The 26,115-nt window shown below is 40.3% G+C and overlaps 1 protein-coding gene across 2 annotated transcripts in view; it reads left to right on the top strand.

The window, feature by feature from the left end:
- jph3b (junctophilin 3b) overlaps positions 1-25,008 on the top strand; it is a 171,169-nt gene extending 146,161 nt beyond the window's left edge. The window contains exons 4-5 of one of the 2 annotated variants that reach the window (XM_043706816.2): positions 9,772-10,604; positions 18,419-25,008. In XM_043706816.2, the coding sequence (XP_043562751.1) occupies positions 9,772-10,604; positions 18,419-18,499 (914 nt within the window). In that variant the 3' untranslated portion in view covers positions 18,500-25,008. Of the gene's footprint in view, positions 1-9,771; positions 10,659-18,418 lie in introns of both variants that reach the window. The other variant, XM_043706815.2, reaches the window with a different exon arrangement.
- Positions 25,009-26,115: the final 1,107 nt, after the last annotated feature.

Raw genomic sequence — 26,115 nt, 5'->3', positions numbered from 1 at the left:
TAATTGCTGTCCTGAATAGATTGATCATATTGACACCCTGAGGAAAAATATATTCTGCTGTAAAACATGTTGTAAATTACAAAAATATTGTAGGTAATTATTGTAAATTTTATGCCAATATAAAACTCAACACCAGAACAATATTTTGGTTTGTATTTATGCATGCTGTGAATTAGGAACCAGTTGTTCAAACTAAATAGCTATTCTTCAAGGTAGACATTTGTTTTGAAAGCAAAGGTACCTTTATCAAATGTTAGATTCAGTAAACTCTAGATACCGGAGCTTACATCTTTGAGCCACTATTCACAGATTGAACAATGATTTTAAATCACAAACATAACCAAAGCATGGAGTTTTCCCAGCATCTGAATGATGTAGGCAATGGTAGGAACGTTGGGAGAACCCAGCAAAAACAAAAAAAAAATCCAATTTTCCTGTAAGGTTTCAACGGCTATGTGACAATGTTGCGAGGGCCTGTTTGTATTGGAAGGTATTGGCACAGGTGAGCATTTTTACCTCAGTGGACAATTGTGTGAGAAAATTTGTCAGTATATACAGAGTGAAAACCCACAGATAAATTCCCCAGAATTGATACTTATCAAAAATATGGGAAAATACAGCACTATGATTTTAATTCTGACAAAAATACATTATTTGAGGGTATACTCTACCCATCTACCAAGTTCTCATGGCAATCATAGCAACTGCCTTTACAACTTGCTGAGCCAACTCTAGCAATTGTTGCGATCATAAATGCAAAATATGAAACAGGAGCTTCCCCAAATATTGGTAAAGATTCTGCTGCAACAAATGTATTGTGAACACTACAGGCAGAAGCAACCCACCCTATCCCTATAATTAGGATTATTACACATTATGATGTACGTGACAAGAAAGTGAAAAATTGTACCCTGAAAAAATGGCTGCAAGAAATAAAAACACTTCTGTGAATAAGATGGCTGGATTGACAAGATCTTTGAACAACTTTTTCCAAGAATTTTATTTTATTATCATTCCCTCTATGGATCAGGTATTATTGATTACGCAAAATGAGGAAGGGCAATAGTATTTTTAAGCTATTAGGTAGACAGATTTTAAATGAAATTCAGTACAGGGAACCTAGATTATCCGAACATGATGGACAGGCATTATTTCATTCAGATAATCGATTATTCGGTTAATTGATTAAATGCCTTTCCTTTAGGGCTCGGAGTTTTTAAAGTCTGGTCCCCGTTCAGGAGGTTGCACTGGCACATCAGCCCACAAGACCCTGCCCCCGACTCCACCCTCCCTGCCTCCAACCCCTTGCAACACCTCCCCCTGCCCCCAACCCCTTGCAACACCTCCCCCTGCCCCCAACCCCGTGCAACACCTCCCCCTGTCCCCAACCCCGTGCAACACCTCCCCCCTCCCCCAAACCCGTGCAACACCTCCGCCCGCCCCCAACCCCGTGCAACACCTCCCCCTGTCCCCAACCCCGTGCAACACCTCCCCCCGCCCCAACCCCATGCAACACCTACCCCTGCCCCCAAACCCGTGCAACACCTCCCCCTGCCCCCAAACCCGTGCAACACCTCCCCCTGCCCCCAAACCCGTGCAACACCTCCCCCTGCTCCCAAACCCGTGCAACACCCCCCCGCCCCCAGACCCCATGCAACACCTCCCCCCGCCCCCAACCCCATGCAACACCTCCCCATGCCCGCAAAACCGGGCAACACATCCCCCTGCCCCCAAACCCGTGCAACACGCCCCCGCCCCCAACCCCGTGCAAGACCCCCCCGCCCCCAGACTCCTTGCAACACCTCCCCCGCCCCCAAACCCATCCAACACCTCCCCCGCCCCCAAAACCCGTGCAACACACACCCGCCCCCAAACCCATGCAACACCTCCCCCACCCCCAATCCCATGCAACACCTCCACATGCCCCCAAAACCGAACAATACCTCCCCCTGCCCCCAAACCCATGCAACACCTCCCCCCGCCCCCAATCCCATGCAACACCTCCCCCACCCCAACCCCATGCAACACCTCCACATGCCCCCAAAACTGGGCAATACCTCCCCCTGCCCCCAAACCCATGCAACACCTCCCCCTGCCCTCAAACCCATGCAACACCTCCCCCTGCCCTCAAACCCATGCAACACCTCCCCCTGCCCCCAAACCCATGCAACACCTCCCCCTGCCCCCAAACCCATGCAACACCTCCCCCCGCCCTCAAACCCATGCAACACCTCCCCTGCCCCCAACCCCATGCAACACCTCCACATGCCCCCAAAACTGGGCAATACCTCCCCCTGCCCCCAAACCCATGCAACACCTCCCCGCCCCCAAACCCATGCAACACCTTCCCCACCCCCAACCCCATGCAACACCTCCCCCTGCCCCCAAACCCATGCAACACCTCCCCCGCCCCCAAACCCATGCAACACCTCCCCCCACCCCCAAACCCTTGCAACACCTCCCCCTGCCCCCAAACCCGTGCAAAACCTCCACCGCCCCCAGACCCCATGCAACATGTCCCCGCCCCCAAACCCATGCAACACCTCCTCCCGCCCCAAACCCGTGCAACACCCCCCTGCCCCCAAACCCATGCAACACCACACCTGCCCCCAAACTCATGCAATACCTCCCCTCGCCCCCAAACCCGTGCAACACTTCCCCTTTTCCCCAAACCCATGCAACACCTCCCCGCCCCCAAACCCATGCAACACCTCCCCCGCCCCGAAACCCGTGCAATACCTCCCCCGCTCCTAAACCCATGCAACACCTCCCCCATCCCCAACCCCATGCAACACTTCCCCCCCCGCCCCTAACCCATGCAGCACTTCCACCTTGACCGCAAAACATTCCTCAAACACCTGCAACATATACACCCCCCCAACACAGCCCCCAACCCCATGCAACACCTCCCCCTGCCCCAAACTACCGTGCCCCGCCCCCTTTCTGGGGCAGCTGGACTGTACACTAACAGAAAGACTGCTGCAGCTGCCTTTGTGGGGTAAGTCTCCAAACAGCACGCGTACACACACAACATTTTTCTGCAACTTTTTAACATGTTCCACCTTTGCCTGTACAGGATAATGTTGGTTGAGATTATCTGGGGAAGCTGGGTTTAGGGTACACGCCTGTGTAGAATTCCAGGGAAAGTGTGGGAATGGTTGGAGGGAGGGCAGACAGTCATTTGAAGACGGTGCCTGTTTAATCACTGTAAACAAAAGACACGATCATTATTGGAAAGGTCTTTGATGTAATGTTCCCATCGGGACATTGAGATTCCCTTCAGATAATCCGATTTTCGGATAATTGGTATTCAGATAATCGAGGTTCCTCTGTATTGATAAATAAAAACTATTTCATTTTAGTCCTGAAAATACAATTTGAATATATGAGAGAGATTTAGAGTCTGGTTTGGAGTAATATTTGACTTGACACTTTGAGTGAACTAGTTGAATTGAGTTGAATACTAGCTGATGCACATATTTGGTACAAGAGACAGCTGCCATAGTTCACAAATATGGGCTCACTGAACTACTCTTCCAGAGATCAGTCTGCAGAGATGATGTTTGGATTACATTCTATGCTGGTCATAAAGGGGCAAAAAAACTATTGAAATGAGAAAATGGGTGAAGGCATTAATATTGAGAATAATATTTAACCAGCAAAATTGAGTTGAGTTGAATTGAATTTGGGAAAGGTGACTGCTAAAAACCAAAATGCAATAACATTCAAATTCAAAATCAGAACAAGAATTGTTAATAGCTAAACAATTATGAATAGCTGATATGATCACAAAATACTCAGATACCAATATTCTGGAAGATAGCTACCTGGGAAGATATGGTTAGAGACAAAAAAAACCTGCAAATGCTGGAAACCAAAGTAGACAGGCAGGAGGTGGAAGAACACAGGCAGCATCAGGAGATGGAGAAGTCGACGTTACGAGTGTAACCGAAATGTCGACTTCTCTACCTCCTGATGCCCCCTGGCTTGCTGTGTTCTTCCAGCTTACAGCTTGTCTACCTGGGAAAATATTGCAATGTTGACTGATCAATGTTAGTTCAAGAATTCATGAGTTTCTGTTCATGGTGACAATGAATGTGAAAGTAATACTCAAGAGGTCTGTAAGCATGATAAATTATGGCTTCTCACATGAGGAACCTTTTTGGAGAATCCATCAATAAGTGCAATATTGGTATTTTATTCTAAGGGAAATGCAATGGCTAAGTACACAACAATTATGGTTGTCCCCTTCCATAAAACTTCAGATCTTCACAGGTAAATTGACCTCAAAATAAGGTTTGGCTTACCGTGCTTGGATTTCAAAATGATTCTCTAAGAGGTTGCTAATTCTTTCAAGTTTAGGACTCTAACAATTGATAGACATTTTATATTCAACTCAAAGCTGGTGAATTATTTCTACTTCTGATTTTCAGACTCAAATAAGAAGTTTTTCTGGGTTAGTCAGTTAGGAAAAGATATCAGTTATAATTATAACAAAACTTTAAGAATTGAAAATAAGCTCAAAAGAAAAATTATCAGGATGAAATAGATTCAATATAATAAATTGTGGCACAATTTGATGATGAGTAAGAAGATTCTAATTTGCATTCACAGAAATATTCTCCAGGATTTGAAGAAAATGTCAGGAACTACCATCAGGTTTAGATGGGGTTCAGAGCATTCCCAATGTGGTGAAAACGTATGTGGTTGTGAGTTTCCATAAATTGACTAATCAATGGCCAGAGGGTGGGGTGACATCCAGTCAAGGATGGCGAGTGGACTCTAAAATGCAACGGGTAGCTGATGGAGTAAATGCCCCCAAATACAACATTTTAAAATTTAAATATCATTTTTGTAACATCTTTTTTTAAGCATTCAGATGTCCCTATTGACTTTATTACTGATTTAATTTTGAAATACAATCACTATTGAAATTTGTATACACAATATAAGATCAGTTAATAATGAAAATCAAAACTGCAGATGCTGAAAACCTGAAATAAAAAGAACAAATGCTGGAAATGCACAGGTCAAGAAGCATCTGTACAGAAAGAAATGGAGTCAATAATTCATGTCAATGACCTTTCATCAGATTGGAGACAGCGGCCTCCAATACTGATGTGGTACCGGGGGTGAGCCCCATATCAAATGCACATGAAATAGCTTCTTCAGTGGCCAACAACCATCCTTAGTTAGGTTGCTGAAATGTTTACCATGCTTTTTATGTTTTAAAATCAGGTATTATGCAGTGAATAGCAAATTTAAATGGATAAGATGCCTGCTACAGGCAAGGATGTGGGTGGTGTATGTGGGTTATTTCATATTTTTAAAGCTGAGTTAGACAGATTTTAAATGACAAAGGAGTTGAGGGGTCTGTGGGAGTCTGGAATTAGAGGCCACATCAGATTATGCCATAAACTTTCAAATTGTGGAACAGATTCAAAAGGTTAATGGCTTACTCCTGCACTTAATTTGTTTATTTGGGATCAGGAAGGAGGTACAAGCTTAGATTAGAGGTAGGTATGTTTGAAGATGGTCTTCCTGCCTCAAGATCAGTTAATGACTAGCTACAGATTCATACATCATGGTGAGGCTGCATAGTAAAAGCTGGTGGCTTCTTTAGGACTTGGTGAAAGTATTACCTACACGCTATGGGACTAACAATGCACCATGTTCCTGATGAAAAAGGCAAAGAAGATGTGATGGAAACTATAACTGTCAACTGTTTCTACTGCACTGGGCTATACAGGGCCATGGTGAGGCAACCCCTGGAGTAGTGCATACAGTTACGGTCTCCCTGCCTAAGAAAGGAAATACTCGCCATAGATGGAGTGTCGCAAAGGTTCATTAAGCTGCTCCCAGGGACGACCTGACTGACTTATGAGGAAAGATTGGTTTGATTAAGCAGTGGGAGACTAGATGCAGGAAGGATGTTTTCCTTGTTGGGGAGTCTAGAACCAAGGAACATAATATCAAAGTATGGGATTCAGCATTTAGGACTGAGATGAGGAAAGATTTATTCATTCAAATGGTGGTAAACTATGGAAGCCAAGGCACTGAATATACAGTATGCAAGAAGGTGATAGATAAATGTTTTGATTTTAAAGGCATCAAGGGGTGTGGGGAGAAAGCAATAATATGGCATTGAGATTAAGGATCCAGGCTCAAGTTGGTTGAATGGCCTATTCATGCTCTTCATTTGTATGGATCTATTTGTATAAACAGATTACAACTGTACAAGATTATGGGAAAAAGAAGGAGCAGGGTAAAACCAATCAAACTTTAAGGTACTTTTTGCTTGGTTCTGCGAGGCTGGAATGGAAATTCTGGTAGAGGTAATTTTGAAACTTGCCTGGAATTAAGTGATGCCATACAATCAGAGATGCAATGAATACTTTCCCATTCAGACATCTGTCTCACTAACTGAAGCCGAAAAGCAGCAGAGGTGCTCCAGGATTTTACACTGCATCATGTAAACAGCAAAAACCTTTTAGATTGCCTTGACAACGTGGCAGATTATATTGTGCTCATCTAATGACAATACACTAAGTAAAAAGGAATACAGAGCTCTTCCAGATCTAAATCCCACATTTTTCAAATCAAAGCTCTTGCCTTCTACAAGGTCAGACCATTGTAAGATGTGAGGAGAAAGTGAGGTCTGCAGATGCTGGAGATCAGAGATGGAAATGTGCCGCTGGAAAAGCGCAGCAGGTCAGGCAGCATCTAGGGAAGAGGAGAATCGACGTTTCGGGCATTAGCCCTTCTTCAGGAATTCCTGAAGAAGGGCTAATGCCCGAAACGTCGATTCTCCTGTTCCCTAGATGCTGCCTGACCTGCTGCGCTTTTCCAGCGGCACATTTCCATCATTGTAAGATGTGAACAAACTGACTAAAGACACTTTCATACATTTATTGTTTTAGTGTGTTTTCATTTGTTATTTTAATCATTTAGCATTTGACATGGACTGTATTCGAAGGCCTGTTTGGTTAAATCAGAAAAGGGCTGAAAATGTGTTGCTGGAAAAGCGCAGCAGGTCAGGCAGCATCCAGGGAACAGGAGAATCGACGTTTCGGGCATAAGCCCTTCTTCAGGAATGAGGAAAGTTTGTCCAGCAGGCTAAGATAAAAGGTAGGGAGGAGGGACTTGGGGGAGGGGCATCGGAAATGCGATAGGTGGAAAAAGGTCAAGGTGAGGGTGATAGGTCAGACTGGGGTGGGGGCGGAGAGGTCAGGAAGAAGATTGCAGGTTAGGAAGGCGGTGCTGAGTTCGATGGATTTGACTGAGACAAGGTTGGGGGAGGGGAAATGAGGAAACTGGTGAAATCCGAGTTCATCCCTTGTGGTTGGAAGGTTCCTAGGCGGAAGATGAGGCGCTCTTCCTCCAACCGTCGTGTTGTTGTGGTCTGGCGATGGAGGAGTCCAAAGACCTGCATATCCTTGGTGGAGTGGGAGGGGGAGTTGAAGTGTTGAGCCACAGGGTGGTTGGGTTGGTTGGTCTGGGTGTCCCAGAGGTGTTCTCTGAAACGCTCCGCAAATAGGCAGCCTGTCTCCCCAATATAGAGGAGGCCACATCGGGTGCAGAGGATGCAATAGATGATGTGTGTGGAGGTGCAGGTGAATCTGTGGCGGATATGGAAGTTTCCTTTGGGGCCTTGGAGGGAGGTGAGGGCGGAGGTGTGGGCGCAAGTCTTGCACCTCCTGCGGTTGCAGGGGAAGGTGCCGGGAGTGGAAGTTGGGTTGGTGGGGGCTGTGGATCTGACGAGGGAGTCACAGAGGGAGTGGTCTTTACGGAATGCTGATAGGGGAGGGGAGGGAAATATATCCTTGGTGGTGGTGTCCGTTTGGAGGTGGCGGAAATGACGGCGGATAATGCGCTGTACATGGAGATTGGTGGGGTGGTAGGTGAGGACCAGTGGGGTTCTGTCCTGGTGGCAGTTGGAGGGGCGGGGCTCAAGGGCGGAGGAGCGGGAAGTGGAAGAGATGCGGTGGAGGGCATCGTCGACCATGTCGGGGGGGGGAAATTGCGGTCCTTGAAGAAGGAGGCCATCTGGGTTGTATGTTTTTGGAACTGGTCCTCCTGGGAGCAGATGCGGCGGAGATGAAGGAATTAGGAGAATGGGATGGCGTTTTTAAAGGGGGCAGGGTGGGAGGAGGTGTAGTCCAGGTAGCTGTGGGGGTCGGTCGGTTTGTAGCAGATGTCCGTGTTGATTCGGTCGCCTGAGATAGAAATAGAAAGGTCGAGGAAGGGGAGGGAGGAATCTGAGACTGTCCAGGTGAATTTGAGGTCGGGGTGGAAGGTGTTGGTGAAGTGGATGAACTGTTCAACCTCCTCGTGGGAGCACGAGGCGGCGCCAATACAGTCATCGATGTAGCGGAGGAAAAGGTGGGGTGTGAGGCCAGTGTAGTTGCGGAAGATGGACTGTTCCACATATCCTACGAAGAGGCAGGCATAGCTGGGGCCCATGCGGGTGCCCATGGCTACTCCTTTCGTTTGGAGGAAGTGGGAGGTTTGGAAAGAGAAGTTGTTCAGGGTGAGGACCAGTTCAGTCAGTCGAAGGAGGGTGTCAGTGGAAGGGTACTGGTTGGTACGGCGGGAAAGGAAGAAGCGGAGGGCTTTGAGTCCTTCGTGATGGGGGATGGAGGTGTACAGGGAATGGATGTCCATGGTGAAGATAAGGCGTTGGGGACCAGGGAAGCGAAAATCATGGAGGAGGTGGAGGGCATGGGTGGTGTCCCGAACGTAGGTGGGGAGTTCTTGGACTAAGGGGGACAGGACCATGTCGAGGTATGCGGAGATGAGTTCGGTGGGGCAGTAGCAGGCGGAGACAATGGGTTGGCCGGGGCAGTCAGGTTTGTGGATTTTGGGCAGGAGGTAGAAGCGGGCGGTGCGGGGTTGTGGGACTATGAGGTTGGAGGCGGTGGATGGGAGATTCCCCGAGGTGATGAGGTTATGGATGGTCTGGGAGATGATGGTTTACCCCAGTCTGACCTATCACCCTCACCTTGACCTCTTTCCACCTATCGCATTTCCGACGCCCCTCCCCCAAGTCCCTCCTCCCTACCTTTTATCTTAGCCTGCTGGACAAACCTTCCTCATTCCTGAAGAAGGGCTTATGCCCGAAATGTCGATTCTCCTGTTCCCTGGATGCTGCCTGACCTGCTGCGCTTTTCCAGCAACACATTTTCAGCTCTGATCTCCAGCATCTGCAGACCTCACTTTCTCCTAAATCAGAAAAGGGGCCTACTTGAAGGTCACAAAGCTCTGCTTTGCAGAAGTTTGATGTGAAGGTGCCAGTGATGGACTGGGGTGGACAAAGTCGGAAATCTCACAATACCAGGTTATAGTCCAACAGGTTAATGTAAAATCACAAGCTTTTGGATCACTGCTCCTTCGTTACTTCACCCAACAAAGGAACAGTGCTCCAAAAGTTTGCGATTTCAAATAAACCTGTTGGTCTATAACCTGTAGTTGTGTGACTTCTGACTTTACAGAAATTTGTTACTGGATCCCCTAGGATTTGAGTGATCAAGAGTTTACTGTACTGTTCATTGTATCAAAAAAGGTTTTCAAACAAGGATAATGGTTATCATTATGTAAGTATCTCAAGGCTTTGTATTCCATAATAATAGATCAGAGATACCACAGGCTTGCCCTTTCATAATCATATCAGTAAGGAATTATATAATCATAAAAATATTCAGTGATAAGGATTAGGAGTCTTCATATTGAAGATTTATTGGATGTTTAATAATGTAATTGTTTTCCCATCAGGAATTGAGTATCAAAGACCGAAACACCAGAACTCAACTGAAAATGAGATAGACAGAATTTCATCAGAAAGTCCACCTCAGGAAGAAAGTCCAGAACTCTACAGGAAGGGAACAACACCTCCAGATCTTACTCCAGAACACAGCCCTGTGCCAAGCCGATCATCCAGTTCACCATCAACCTCACCACCAAAGTACAGAAAAAAGAATCCAAGGCTTGTAAGACAGGTGAATTTAGAACATGACAAAGGGCAAGACATTCAGGTGCTGCTGGAAGGAGGAAGGGATGAATACCCAAGACCTACTATCTGGAATGATAAGCCACGATCGGGCAATCGAAGGGGAGCAAACAAAGGAAGCAGCCACTCAAACACACCATCAATAGCCGAGGAGATCAGGGAAAGAGGTAACGAATGCAAATACAAACACAGACCCACTGACAGAAAACGTACAGACTCACCGACTTTTTCATGGACATCCTATCGGTTGCATAATCATGATTCAGGTAGCCAGCTGCATGAGCAGGATGAAGAAAAACTTAGTAACTATGAAATGGAAATGAAGCCCCTTCAACGCATGGATTCCTATGTGCAAGATACATTTTCAGAAAAACACTACAGTAATTTCAGCTCCAAAAACATGATGGAAGATTATCATCCAGACTTTCTCAGCTATGGAGTTCAGAGGCTAAAACCCACTGTACAAAATAAAGAGAACTCCAGACCTATGAGTCCCTCTGAGCCCAATGTACAAAGGCTGGAGACCCTGAGAATGAATGTAAAGCTAGAGCCACGACCATCAAGACACGATATTAGTATACCACCAAATTCAAAAACGGTAACTATCCAACAGTGTGAAGAGGAAATGATGGTTCAATATAAATCTAATTCAGTAAGTAGTTTGTGAAACATATCTTTGTTAAATAGGCACAACTACTTTCAACATACCAAACACATTTGAGAAGTTATATGAATGAAAAGTTATTGCTTGAGGTTAAAGACAAATCAGGACTCACTGAAGCTAACTGGGCATTAGAAATACTTTTGAATGTTTCAATAACCAATAACAAGGTGCCATAGCATGTAACTGCAGCACTAAAGCTCAAGGTCTACTTCCTATTATCTCACAGTCAATTCTATTTCCAGCACTGCCACTCACATGTATTAATCACCAAAATTCACAAAATAAAAATCAAATTAATAATGAAATACAGTTCAAGCTGTAAATTTTATGTGAAGTTCACAGTTACCAAAGAAAATCTTCAAAACCAGTCTGGTTACAATTGTTTACTGAAAGCAGTTGACTGATTTTAAGAGAAATAATACTCCACAAGTCAATTTACTGTAATAGAACGAATGAGTGTAACCAACCTTCAGATTTAAATTACTGTCCTCTGAGATTTCTGGGTTGGATTTCCAATTGTTGACACATAGTGTGGTATGACTGTCAGCTGCAAACAGTGATAGTGACTAGAAAAGGGAATAGCTGCCTTAAATAGGAAGATTTCCTACTTTGTAATTCCAGAGACAGAACTTTCCCTTTGAGCTTCCGAACATTGCTGTTCATGCCAAAGATTGGGGAGAAAGTGAGGTCTGCAGATGCTGGAGATCAGAGCTGGAAATGTGTTGCTGGAAAAGCGCAGCAGGTCAGGCAGCATCCAGGGAACAGGAGAATCGATGTTTCGGGCATAAGCCCTTCTTCAGGCATAAGCCATTCCTGAAGAAGGGCTTATGCCCGAAACGTCGATTCTCCTGTTCCCTGGATGCTGCCTGACCTGCTGCGCTTTTCCAGCAACACATTTCCAGCCATGCCAAAGATTGGCTCAGGTGTCACAATGGCAACAGTCAATCCATGTAATTTTCCTCCAGGTGACTAATGAACAGGCATATAGGAACAGGAATAGGCCATTCATCCATTAAGCCTACTCCACCATTCAATATGACCATGGCTGATTAAACACTTCAGTGCCTTTTAGTCACTGCACCCCATAATCCTATTCCTGATGAAGGGTTTTTGCCTGAAACGTTGATTTTCCTGCTCCTCGGATGCTGCCCGACCTCAAAGAGTCATAGAGATGTACAGCATGGAAACAGACACTTCGGTCCAACCCGTCCATGCTGACCAGATATCCCAACTCAATCTAGTCTCACCTGCCAGCACACGGCCCATATCCCTCCAAACCCTTCCTATTCATATACCCATCCAAATGCCTCTTAAATGTTGCAATTGTACCAGCCTCCACCACATCCTCTGGCAGCTCATTCCAAACACGTATCACCCTCTGTGTGAAAAAGTTGCCCCTTAGGTCTCTTTTATATCTTTCCCCTCTCACCCTAAACCTATGCCCTCTAGTTCTGGACTCCCCGACCCCAGGGAAAAGACTTTGCCTATTTACCTGATCCATGCCCCTCATAATTTTGTAAACCTCTATAAGGTCACCCCTCAGCCTCTAACGCTTCAGGGAAAACAGCCCTAGCCTGTTCAGCGTCTCCCCATAGCTCAAATCCTCCAACCCTGACAACATCCTTGTAAATCTTTTCTGAACGCTTTCAAGTTTCACAACATCTTTCCGATAGGAAGGAGACCAGAATTGCAGGCAATATTCCAACAGTGGCCTAACCAAAGTCCTGTACAGCCGCAACATGACATCGCAACTCCTGTACTCAATACTCTGCCCAATAAAGGAAAGCATACCAAACGCCTTCTTCACTATCCTATCTAGCGGCGACTCCACTTTCAAGGAGCTATGAACCTGCACTCCAAGGTCTCTTTGTTCAGCAACACTCCCTAGGACCTTACCATTAAATGTATAAGTCCTGCTAAGATTTGCTTTCCCAAAATGCAGCACCTCTGAATTAAACTCCATCTGCCACTTCTCAGCCCATTGGCCCATCTGGTCCAGATCCTGTTGTAATCTGAGGTAATCCTCTTCACTGTCCACTACACCTCCAATTTTGGTGTCATCTCTGCTGTGCTTTTCCAGCACCACTCTAATCTGGACTCTGGTTTCCAGCATCTGCAGTCCTTGTTTTTACCCCATAACCCCGTATACTGCAAGTAATCAGAAATCTATCGATCTCTTAACCTCAAACATTCTCAATGACTGAGCTTCCTCAGTCCTCTGTGGTAGAGAATTCCAAAGGTTCACAACAACCCTCTGAGTAAAAGAATTTCTTCTCATCTTGGACCTCAGTAGCATGCCCCTTATTTTTAAAGTGTGGCCACTGTTTTGGTTTTCTCAGCCAGGGAAACATCTTACCTGCAGTTATCCTATCTATCCCTGCAAGTTTCAATGGGACCACCGCTCATTTTCGAATGTCTAGAGAATACTAGTGCACTTTGTCCCATCTTTCTGAGCTATCATGGGAACAGATCTGGTGAACTTCTGTTGCACTCCCTCTGTGGCAATAACATCTATCATGAAAAAATGAGACCAAAACTGCATACACACAGCTCTCCAAGTGTATTTTAATCAAGCTTTTATGTATTGAAACAAGACTTCACTACTCCTGTACTCAGATGTTTTTGCAAACAAAACTAACATTCCATTATCCTTCTTAATAGCTTGTTGCACCTTCATGTTAGCCATCAATGACTTATCGATAGGGACACTTTAATTCTTTCTGACATCTAAATTTTCCAACCTCTTGTCAATTAACAAGTACTTTGCATATCTGTTTCTCCTTTCAAAATGGATAGCTCACATTTTCTGCATTAAATTCATTCAGTCATTTTATTGCTTGTTCACTATGCTTGTCCAAATCCTCCTGAAGCCACTTTATATTGTGCTCAGAACATACACTCGGACTTAGCTTTACATTATCCAGAAGGTGAGCCAAGTATTCAATTAAGCCAGTGGGTGGACTTTCAAGATTGGACAGTCAATCTGAGCTTGGAAGAAACAGGCTGCAATGCAAAGTAGGTAAGAGAAAGTATGCTTCAAAATGGAGGTGGCTTCTTTCCAATATCTCGATAGCTTAAACTAAAAAACTGCAGTCAGGTTACCACTCAGAAATGGAGCCCAACTATAGTGCAATCAGCTGTTCCTACCACACACAAGCAGGCACATAGGCCCATGGCTTTCTGGAGTATTGGTCCCAAAGTCCCAATCAGCTTCCTTTAATTGGGCTTAACTGACCCTTAGTAACATATTCAGTTACCCACTGTATGTGGGATAGTAGCTCTGCCACTTAACCTTCACAAAAGCAAGTCCGAGATATTTTCTAGAAATTCAGTAAAGCTTAATGCTTTTTATGTTATTTTCCATTCAGTCAGCAATAATCTTTTGTTGCCATTTAACTGTCTGTTGAAGAATAATTTTACTTTGCATAATTTATGTGGAATAATTCTGTAATTAAAAACAAAACTCACTCTCTGCAAGAAGTCAAGAACCTTTAAAACAAATAATTACTTAAAATATACAATTGCTGGAAAATGGTCCACTGAATAAATTTAAGAGAAGACATACAAGTGCTGAACGTAATAGAATTTAAACTTTTTTCAATTTAACAGCAAGATATAAAATTTAAAAGGAAAAGGCAATACTGTATGCTTGTAAAAGATCACATACATCTGACAAATATAGTGTTAATATGTGATGAGACTTTTAATTCACAAATGAGAATTGGCAAAGGCTCGATTGTAGCTGTTAAATAAATCATTTATCTGTGATTCTGCCTCTTGATGCTGTTTATCAATTCAGTTCCAGTATGGTCAATGTGCTCCTCAACTACATTTATCTGTCTATGCTTCATATCATGTGAAATATTGATGAACAAATACTTATTGATCAGTCAAATAATCCAGCAGGTGCAATCCAATAATTAGCATGCATTTTACTGTTCAGTTGGCCACATTCCATATTTAATGGTTTAGTTGTGACTAGACTAGTTGTCTCAAATTTGCATCAAGTATTTGAATTCGGAGCTTCTCAACATTCCATAAAAATCAAAACGATACAGTTATATTACATTACTGTATCAAATTTACTGAAAAAGAATTTTGTGTACTAAAACTTTCCATGCCTTTAATACGTCAATTACTTTGGCCTGCTTAAGAAAATTTTATTCAACCTTCTTCAAAGTCCCATCAGTGGAGTTATAACTAGTGTTAATGTAACCCTGATAAGTATACATCTCATAGAACCATAGAATCTTTTAAGTACAAAAGGTGGCCACTTGGCCTCACTGGCTCGGTGTTAGAAAGAGTTGGTTAATTTAGTCCCACACCCCAGGGACGTTGCACATAACTCTGTAAATTAGTCTTCTTCAATTAGATGTCCAATATTCTTTCAGAAGTTGCTATGGAATTTGATTCCATCACAAGTTTAGGCAGTACATTTCAGATCTTAATCTCTGTGTGAAGATTTCTTTTCTCGTTCCTTTAACTCTTATGTCTCTAGTTCCCAAACCACTAAGGAAACCAGTTCTCTCAGATTTCTCTAAGAAAATTGCTCATAATTTTGAATAGGGTATTAGGTGACCTCTTTTCTGATCTGAGGAGAAAATCCCAATTTCTCCAATCTCCGTGTGAATAAATGAATTTCCTTATCCATTGTATGCCTCCTTTCTACCTCCTCCAAGGCATTAATGTCCTTTTCATAGGGTGGTATTTTGAATAGCACACAGTATTCCAGGTTAGGCTAAAACAGTTACTTGTAGAAATTTAGCATGATTTTCTTAATTTAATGCCCCTACTTACAGTCTGATATCTGACATGTTTTCCTCACTGCTTTATGAAATTGCCTTACCTTCAAAGATTTGTGAATATATATCCATAGATCCTTCTGCTCTCACAACCCCCTCAAAACAACATCATTTATATTATACTTTCTCTCCATGTTGTTTCTTTTGAAGTTCATAATTTCACACTTATTTTTATTAAACTTGCAACTGCCGTGTGTTGTCCACCCACATCACCAGTTTGTCCATGTTGTCCTGAATTCTGCTACTAGCCTACTCCTTATTTACTATATTAGAACAATTTGGTTTCATCTAAAATCTTTGGAATTGTACTCCCTTTCTCCAAGTCCAAACCATTTATACTTGCAATAAGGTTATTTGAGATTGGCATATATCCCACATATATTTTGTTTCCAGAAGAAAAATTTCTGTTTCATTACAATAATGAAGTTCATCTTACTTCTGTTAGAGAGTTGGAGTAGATTACATAACCACAGGAATTTGGTTCAGATGAGTAGGCATTCATTAGAGCTAAAGGTATTAAGAAGCCAGTTATAAATTTAATGGATTAGAAAGAAAAGAAGAGCTCTAAACTGGGCTACAATTTACAATCACCCACTTGACCGAATCACTGTCAAATTCTTTCTGTTTTATCTAATAAATGCATTATGTACACAATATTTACTGTGTAATAAGGTAGTTAATGATAAGAAAGTTAAATACAGTTCTTCTATTATAGAATTGTGATAGAGTAGAGTTGATATAAATAAAATGATGTGATTTTTGCAGCCAAAACAGTTTTAAAAATTTGAAATTTGAGCATGGACATGATGAGCCAAATAACCCCTTTCTGCCATAGATTTCCATTTGCTAAATTGTAATCAGTTTCTAGAAGTTGTCTGGATTGTTCTTTTTAAATCATCATTTATTCATATTAATATGTCTATGAAAATCAGCATAAGGAGTATTAAATATTCAATACATATCTGAAGGATAAGATATAATTGCAGACTGATATTCAGTTTAATATACTACTCTGGCTATTTCTCCAACCCTTCATTATGCTCATTTTAAGAAACAAAACTACTTTGGTGCCTAAGATCTGCTGAGCCATTAAATACTGCCATCTCATTAGCTTTCTCTGTAGTTACCTAGCAACAGCTTATACCTTCATTAAACATTCCCAGAATTTAAGTAGAAGCATCTAAACTGGACTGAATTACCTGCAGCTCAGTAAGGTTACATCACTTGGAAAAAAACTAGCATAATTTTTGCTATGAAATTGGAACATCTGCCTTTTAATGGTATTATATATCTAAACAGATGGAGTTGTTTTTGACAAACAACTTTCTTTTCATTGTATCATCAAAGGCTAACTGAAATGATTTGATTAATCCAGGCTCAGGTTCAATACCTTGCATTAACTGCTTAATCTAAGCTCCTGTAGAACATAATAAATTATTTTTGGATGGTGGTGTACGGCCTGTATAAGGCAAATAGCCTTTAACCTGCTTATTATCATGGAACATTATTAAATGATATCATTGCCTTATCTTCACTATGAATTAATTTTCAGTGTAGAATACAAGGGACAAATAGATGGGGAACTCACAGTTTGTCAGCTATATCTTCATATCCCACACAGGCCAATAATAGAAGCATCACACAGATTTTAACGTAGAGTTTAGTTTACTCATTAAAAACTGCACAAAATCTTTGCAATACTAATATATTCTTCCAACAGTCTAAAAATTGACATGAAGTATTTGTCATAATAATTGATGGCAACTCAGACATTGACTATTTTTTGTAGTAAGTCATTTGTAAAGTTATTTCCCTCTTTGAGACATATATACCTTTTTTAAATGTCTGATGTTCTACAAGCTGTATGTTTTATTAAGTGGTCTTACCCCGATCCCTTCATGTACCAGCCATGAACATGCCTATAAGGTGAACAAATGTAGGCAGTAAAATATTTCCTATTTCTTAGCATGTTGGTTTAGGAATCCAAGAGAAAACGCTCTGAGCTAAGGCACAGTAGTGAACCATAAACAGTCCAAATAGCTTCACACTTAATACCAATCCAATTCCAAAAGACCTATTTGAGGCACATCACCTGTATTTTGTTTAAATTATGCAAATGACAAGTCTGGTCACCAGTTGAAGCTGCAGAAAAATTATTTGGTGAATAATGAGCTGGAAATCACACAAGGAGTAATAGGCATCCCAATCCAAATCTCAGTGACTTTAAAATTGTTCATGATTGCAAATTGGGGCAAAGAATTGCAAATGTAAGGCTTTGAATAATAATATTACATACAGCAATGTTCCCTTGATATAGTTTAATATGATTTAGGCCACCGTCATTTATTAAGATATTAAGAGACACTTCAGAAACACAACACTATTAGAATTGGATCAATACTAATTACTGCACATGCATCTATGAAATCATTAAGACAACGTTCTAGATTTTCACTTTTCGAAACAGCATAAGGTCTCCAAGGGTGGGAAGGATGAAATTTTCTTTCCATAAAAAACAAGTGCAAGTTATTTTTCTTTATAATTAATGCTTGATCAACAGGATTATCATCAGACCTAAAGGCTTTGACACGTAATTCAATAATAGTCAGTCACTAACAGAGAAGATGTGACATTTGTGTATTTTACATGAGGAGTAACTTTCCCTCTCTTTTCTAATTTGCTTTCCTTTGAATACTATTGTTTAAATAATGAAATACTAATAAAGTCAAGATCTATATATATATATATACAGATTAATTAGAATTCTTTGAAAGTATTTACTTCATAGAAGGCTGACAGTGGTGAGTATTAATCATTGAGATGTTTCTGCTATTAAAATTATCGTTTTCTATTTATGAAGACTTAAGCTAAATTCCCTTAAAAAAGAAAAAAATTGTTTGCAATGATTAATTACTGTGTCTCATATTTGTTTCTTTTCTCTTTTAGGGCTCCAATCCTATTCTGGTTGCTATGGTGATTTTGCTAAACATCAGTGTCGCCATTTTGTTTATTCACTTTTTTATTTGAATGCCTATTTGTCAGTTTAAATAAGAGAAAACATGAAATTGCATAAAAGAAAACTGGTGTACTTCAATCTGAAAAAGTCAGCTTTTACTGAGAACACGGTCAACTTCTTCACACTTTGCCTTTCCTAGATAACAATACTGATTAGTCAAAATTAATGGCATAAATAAAATAGCTCTGTGGCATGACAGAATGGTGAAATATGCTTCCCCATTACTTCAACAATTTAACGTGCAATGTTTGAAGAGAAGAACTGTAAACAAACTAGGAGGAAGGTAACATGACTTTAGTTCTGACATCAAGAAACTTCAGACATTGATATGTCCTTTTGGTCATCAATGAGGATTTATTCTGAATGTATTTGAGACACTGAGTTTACAGTATACTGTTTTGTTGGTCTACTCAAGTCAATTTTCAAACTACAATTTTTTTATTGTTGTGGAAACATTCATAGTATTTTGATTAAAATAAGCTTCGCAAGACAATGCCACAGAAATTAACTCATTAGGTTCACTCATACCTATTCCATAACCTTTATCCAGTTTTTTAGACATATTCTTCTGAAGACTGTAGTAGCTTAAAGGGCAATAGAGAATATTTTACCTTTTGCATAAGAGGTATTATTTCTGCACCAAAACAAAATCAGAATCTGTAAATTACTGTTTTGTTAATTCAAAGATTAAGAAGTAACAGATATTCCTGGCTCCAAGTCGACTATTTCAGAAATTTATTTCACAATATTTAAAATAAAAATAATTTTCCAGACATGATAAAATATACATCTTCAACATCACACAAGTATTCCAGGGCTTACTGGATGAACTTTGAATCCAGAAAGAGAGTTTTGGATCTATTATGGTATGACACAGAGGTGGGCAGGTCCAGCAAACTATGTGGTTGGAGACATGCTAGTTCCCTGGCTCCAAGCTGCACCTGGGCCAATTACCTGGAGTCCAGATCAGGAGTGAAGGGAAGAAGGGTGTTGGGTAACTTGTTAAGACTATTATTGAAGGCTGACTAGAATTTTTCAGTGAGCCTCAAGGTATCCGGAGACAATGTGCATCAGTGCAGCTCTCTGAGTACAGCCTTCCATGGCTGGATTTAGGGCCAGCTCTTCAGGGAGGTTTACATCTCCTTCTTGTCTTCCTGGCATTGTTTACAGGCATAGACCAACGCCAAACAATGGTGACCTGCCTGCAGGGGCCTAATTTTCTAAATTAAAAAAATCTGGGAGGGGATGCATGCATCTTTAGGTGCTCTTACTTGCTTGTCCTCGCATCCTGCCATTGCTTTCAAGCTGGAAGGCCTTGTGTTGGCTCTCCTGTTTCAAAAGGCCACCTGTTGTTCTTCATTATATGAAGAGACAGCTCCAGGCTAATGACAAATTGAGTGAAATCTTAAATGAGTGACTGCTTCCAACCACAGAATGAATATCTGTCCACCATTTGAGGCTGACTCTTGGGTTCTGAACTTCATTGGGATAATCCCATCCCAAGGCTTTGTGGCTTTTGCATTTGATTTTTAAACAATGTATCTTGTCAACTATTTTTCATAGTTTTGTAAACCACTGCAATGTGAGACTTCTTCCAAAGTTATAGTTGGCATGAAATGGTGATATGGTTGTCAGTTCACTTCTTAATAGTTTTAAATACAAACAGGACACAGAATTAATAAGATGCAACTCTGCTGGGGCAAGAATTGGATAGTTCGAAAATTTAGCCTTGATAGTCCAACAAAAACTTGAATTGTTATTGATACATGTTTCTTTGATTAGATAACAATCATGCTGAAATTCAGTTTTTCCTAAGTTTAATAAACAATTCTTCAATTAGGTGTTAACTATTGAAAGCTGATTAGCCACAGCAGAAATGTCTAAATCATCATAATCTTTATTATTTGGATTCCTGTTCGCAATTTGAAAGAAAAAAATGATCATTGTAATTAATTATTCACAGAACAATGGCCATTTTAGATATTAACAATGGGATTCTGACCAGGCATCAGATATTTGGACCATGATTTCACTGCTGATGCATGTCCCTTGAGTCAGAAAGTTAAGCCTTGGTTTCATGAATTCCACTATACCTAATTTTCTGGTGCAGCAGGTGGCATGGGGAGAGTTGAGATGGAGGATGTGGTGATGTGGGATAGAGTCAGACTTCCTAAATCTGCAAAGTAGATTGTAGGCAGCCACGGGGGTGCAAGATTGTTAAGACATACTAATTAGAAGACCTGTCTTGGTTCCCTGGAACTTTGTCCTAATTGATTTAGAAGTGTTTAGGTATGCTAGCTCTTACCTCTCACACCCATGGCATCAAATCATGGCCCATTCACCTACCCGCATGCCCCCTCTGTTGCAGCTCATACCCCATGCCACATCCATAGCTACTCATGCAGTATACACTGTGAGAAGATCTCAGGAGCCATGTGGAGATGAAAAGATTAAACTGTTAATAATCGAATATAGGTTTCACTCACTCACATATTTGATATTGATAAAGCTCCCATTCATGAAACTCTTTAAAAGATTTGACATCAGTTCAAGTGTTCATTCTGCTTTAACAATTACATTTTTAATCAGTGAACATTTCAAAGGCAGCTAATTCTTTGGTATTCCACTTAAACTGACAATTAAAATATGAACTCAGCTCCTCCACTGATAAAATTGCTTTTCTGGTTTTTCATTTAAAACTCAGCCAAGCATTCATAATGACCTTAGCTATAATAACAGACATTGGAAAATGTCAACAAATATTTTAATTGAAGCTGCAGGAACTTTTCTTTACACTACATTATCAACCAAAGAAATTCCCCCATGGTTGTTAATTTACTTCTAACTTCAGCCATCTTCATGTCAAAAGGTTGGGAATATAACACTGATCATGACACTTAAACAGACATTATTCATCTTTCAAAAACATACACTATCAATTCATGTCTTCTGTCATATGGGTTAAAGCCTATGGATTGGTTAAAATGGTGTCTGTTTCAATTTGGCATTAATTTTAAGAGGTCCTGCAGAATTTGGGCTTCTCACCAATATGATTCATGCCCTTCTCTCATCCACTTCTGGAAAAAATGGTATCTGTCACAAATGGGGATGGGGCTTCTGCATCCACCACCTGTAAATTATAAAGGTCTTGCCCAGCTTTGTGACACAGTCCTATATATACATGTATCTTTTCAACAAAAAATATATCAATTGCATCACTTCTTACCAACCCTGTTTCACTACTCCTACCTTGATAGAGCATCCAGTAACACCTGATGTCATATACAAACTACACATTTCAATCAGCAATGTGGTTCAATGGCCGTGTGCCTGGGTTCAAGATCCATCTGCTTTCGAGGTATATAATAACATCTCTGACTAGAAAATATCCATGAATCAGTAAGAAGAGCTCTTGTGACACTGTGTAGTGTCCCTACCTCTAGTCAGGAAGCCTGCATTCAAGTCCCACCTGCTGCAGATATGTGTATTAACACTTCTGGGCAATTGATTTTTTAAAATAAACCCATAAATGGCAACATTCAAAGTTGAATACAATGAATAAATCATCTGGAAATATGATCAATAAAAAATAGCAGTCATAAAAAGACAGAAAGAACATGCATTTTCATAGCATTTTTCACATCCTCTGCATACCCCAAAATACTTCAACAATTCATTACTTTTGTAAGATGTTTATTTTTGCCGTGCAGGAAAACAAGACATTAAAATTTCGCCTACCATCATTCTACACCTAAGATAAGTGACGAAACAGGCTGTATTGCTTGAGGAGTACATGTAGACGAGAACACACTGAGAGAAGTTCTTTCTTTTAATGGTGTTGCAGTTGAATTACAGCTTAACATTGCATTCTGAAAGTGGCACCTTTAATATTGTATGACAGTACTTCTCAGTATGTGCCAAAGTCCTGGACGGACTTAAGTTCACAACCCTGTGCTTCAGAGCCAAGTGCTACTGCTGACTTTATAAGGAACATATTTATAATTTTCCCCCCAGTCACGATATTAAGTATATATGAAATAAATGTTACTGCAACCATTGTGTGCCAGTCAATTGATAGATTTCAAACAAATATTCCCACATAACAGTAAGAAATCAAGTAAATTAGATTGTATTAATCCAATCTTTTCTATTTTAGAAATAATTTCTTCTGGGGGAACAGGTATGTTTTTGGTGCATCCAGCTACAGTTACACTTTATGCATTTACGTATTATCACTTTTTAAAGTCCACTTTCCTACCCAATGTTAAATAAATGGAAAATAACTCACAGTAAAGACAGAGGAGCTTTAAGTTGCCCTTGTTCAAGGAACCTGACTCTGCAGATTCGCCATCCTGTTGGCTATGATATTGGTTTGATTGAAAAATATTATTTCTCACCAGAAAAATGAAGCAAGCCGCATGTAAAGTCTTAGTTTTTTTTTAAATAAAGGAACCAGGGCACACTGGACAGGCATCATTAATAATGATAATTAGGCCATCATGTGGCTAAATTGAGGCTCTACTTAAAACGCTACCTTGATTGAGTTGGACTGCATGGGTATTTGTCCAGCATTAGAAGTGTACAAAAAAATGCGCAAGTGGCCCTTCACAGACTTAAATGGTCATTGTATTACTCCTCAAGTGGAATAGTCTATTTATTTAATGTACCTACTTTTAGTTACAAATAATTACATGAATCAACCAATAACCAGAGGTGAAATAATACAATGAAAAGACTAAAACTACTCAAAAGTACAGTTGTGATACCTGTTTGTTAAACAACCTTTTTTTTCTGCATGTTATGGATTTTTACTCTGGAAAGCATCTTTTCTAAAGTCCAGCTTTGTATTCAGTGAGATTTTTGGTTTTTACTTTTCTGCAGTACCTGGATTCAATGGCACCAGATCGTGGTGACAGTGGAAAAGCTTTTCACTGTATTTTACTGTTTTTCTCACTGTAAAATACACGTGACAATAAAATCATTCATTCATTATTATCAAATCCATTTTATGCCTTGGCACCAGTCATGCGCATAGCACATTTTTTTTGAAAAACTACTTTAAATTGAAATCAACATTGGACACAGAACAATCACCAAGTCCCATCACATTACTTCAGTTAGAATACCAAAGCGCTGTATAAATGTTTCAACTTTGCCAATTGACAAGATAGAAATATGTTTATCTTATACCTGTAATTCATTTTTGTATTTTGACTCACATAAAAACATTAGCAGATCTGAATTTAATGGTTAAAATACTACCAATGAACCTTCTTGATTGAACCAAAGTCCTCTCAAGTGCATGTTAACTTTTTCTTTCTGCTGTTAATTCCTTTGTATGGAGTATCCTTCTCATTTTGTAAAACTCCATTTGTTTGCAATTTTTATCTACAATTGAGAGTGTTCATTCCTCCTAAAAGCATAGGTAACTATTACTTTCAACACCAATTATGGGTCAGAAATGTATTATTTTAGTCTAAGCATTTTCTCAACATTCATTATGCTGGGGTTTACCAGAGTAGGACTTCAATATTAAAAATGTTTTTGCAAGATATTTATGATATATTTTCCACTTCCGCAAACTAATTTTACTGGAAACATTAAAAAAATTCCAAAAGTGTTCTTGCCATTTTGGAAAGTATCAAATTTTAGAAAATATTAAAACATTGTGCATTTTATTTTAAAAATCACATATTTTTAGCGGATTTCAGTCTCACATTTTCATCTCAACCATGGCAGAAATGCTTTATTCTGTTCTTAGCTAACCCACGTTAGTTATTTCCATGATCGTTCTCACCAACTATTGCCCCTACTCCTGTATATGAAGACTTCTTTTAATCAATTCAGACCTATGAGTCATTAGGAACTGTCCACCTGCACACTTTCTCCATGTCTTACAAATGTTGCTTTATGTTGGCTTGCCTTGTCTATCTAGAATTAATTTGAGCATGCTGTTACTATTCTTGTATAAAAACTGTTCTCAAAAGCAATTTAGGATAGACAATGAATGCTGGCTTTGCCTGTGGTGCTCATATATGAATGAATAAAAACAAAAGTTATATGACCTGGTCAGTTGACTGGAGGCTTAAACCATGCCCACATTGTAAGATCTGAATGAAAATGTGTAAATAAGAAAATTTTGCATTTATATAATGTTTCATCATCATTGGACATCTGAAAGCACTTTGCAGTGACTGATGTAATTTTTGAAACTAAAAATCACACAACACCAGGTTAAAGTCCAACAGGTTTATTTGGAGGCACTTTTTGAAGTGTAATCATTTTTGGAATGTAGGAAACATGGCAGATAATTTGCACTCAGTAAACCGTGCCAGACATCAATGTGATAATGATAAGATAATCCATTCCTTGTGTTGTCGATTGAAGAATAAATATTGACCAGGACACTAGGAATAACTCCCCTGCTGTAGTGCTATGGGATCATTATATCCCCTGAGCAGACAAATGGCGCCTTGGCTTAACATCTCATTCAAAAGACAGTGTGTTTCTCAGTACAATGCTCTTTCAGTACGTCACTGGACTATCAGCCTTCATTATTGTGTCCGAGACCTGGTGTGGGACTTGAACTAGAAGCCTTGTAATTCAGAAGGAATTTATTTTATTCTTTGAGTGGTGTGGGTCTCACTGGCCGGGTATTTCCCATCCCTAATTGCCCTTTAGCTGAGTGGCTTCCTGGACCATTTCAGAGGATAATTAAGAGGCAACCATATTGATATTTATTTGGAGTTGCATGTAGGCCAGAAGACAGTGCTTATCAATTGAGCCACAGCAGACACCCTTACAAGCTTTAAGATTTTCCTTTTGCCTGGTCCTTGGATATGTCTACCAATTGTACAATTAGAAATTAATTAAGTTTAAATTATAATAATCTCTGAAATTCACTGTTCATAATAATAGTAAAGGAAACACGCTTAATCAGGAATAGATTTTTGTTATAATTCTTTGATGTGCTAGAACTCCTGGATGGATTGTGTTTGATTATCAGGGAAATTGTAAATATTAAATTATTGATCTTGTGCTGATCAAAAAGAGTTGATAGTGATGAGAGCATGACCTGAAATAATGCTGAAGATATATCGGGAAGGGATGTGGAGTATGGGGTTAGGATGTTTTGATATTGTCAGTTTAAATTGCTTAAAGTCAGCCTTCCATTCTAGTGAATGATTTAATAGGTCTGTTGGAAGCATTGGTTGAGAGTCTGGACAAAATCAAGATCCATTTAAGTAGGTGATTTGGTCAAGCAATTTTGTTGTGACTGGTTGAGTAAAATCCAAGTTAAAAAGTGATATAATTTGAATTTCATCAGTAACAGCATACAATTTGTCTTAAAATGCAATACTTGACCATGCCCTTGATAAATTATCACTCTGATGATAGTATAATTGAAATATACCACTATAGTAAAATATATAAATTACTCCAGATGTATTTTTTACAATGATACTTAACGCAGCATGTGAATTATCTTCTTAATTTCAGTCTGCTCTTCCTTCCCTCCAAATCACAATAAATAAATCCCAAATGTTGTGCCACCATTTCAAAATCATTAATATGATCTGGGTAGTGATTGACAAATAGTGTTCTATTCTTCAATCTAAACAAGAAA

Source organism: Chiloscyllium plagiosum, unplaced genomic scaffold (assembly GCF_037043375.1).
Source record: "Chiloscyllium plagiosum isolate Xiang-an unplaced genomic scaffold, Cpla_swu_hap1 HiC_scaffold_17, whole genome shotgun sequence".
Lineage (NCBI taxonomy): Eukaryota > Metazoa > Chordata > Chondrichthyes > Orectolobiformes > Hemiscylliidae > Chiloscyllium > Chiloscyllium plagiosum.
Note: the sequence above shows the minus strand (reverse complement) of the source record. Positions and strands in the feature narration are given on the sequence as shown.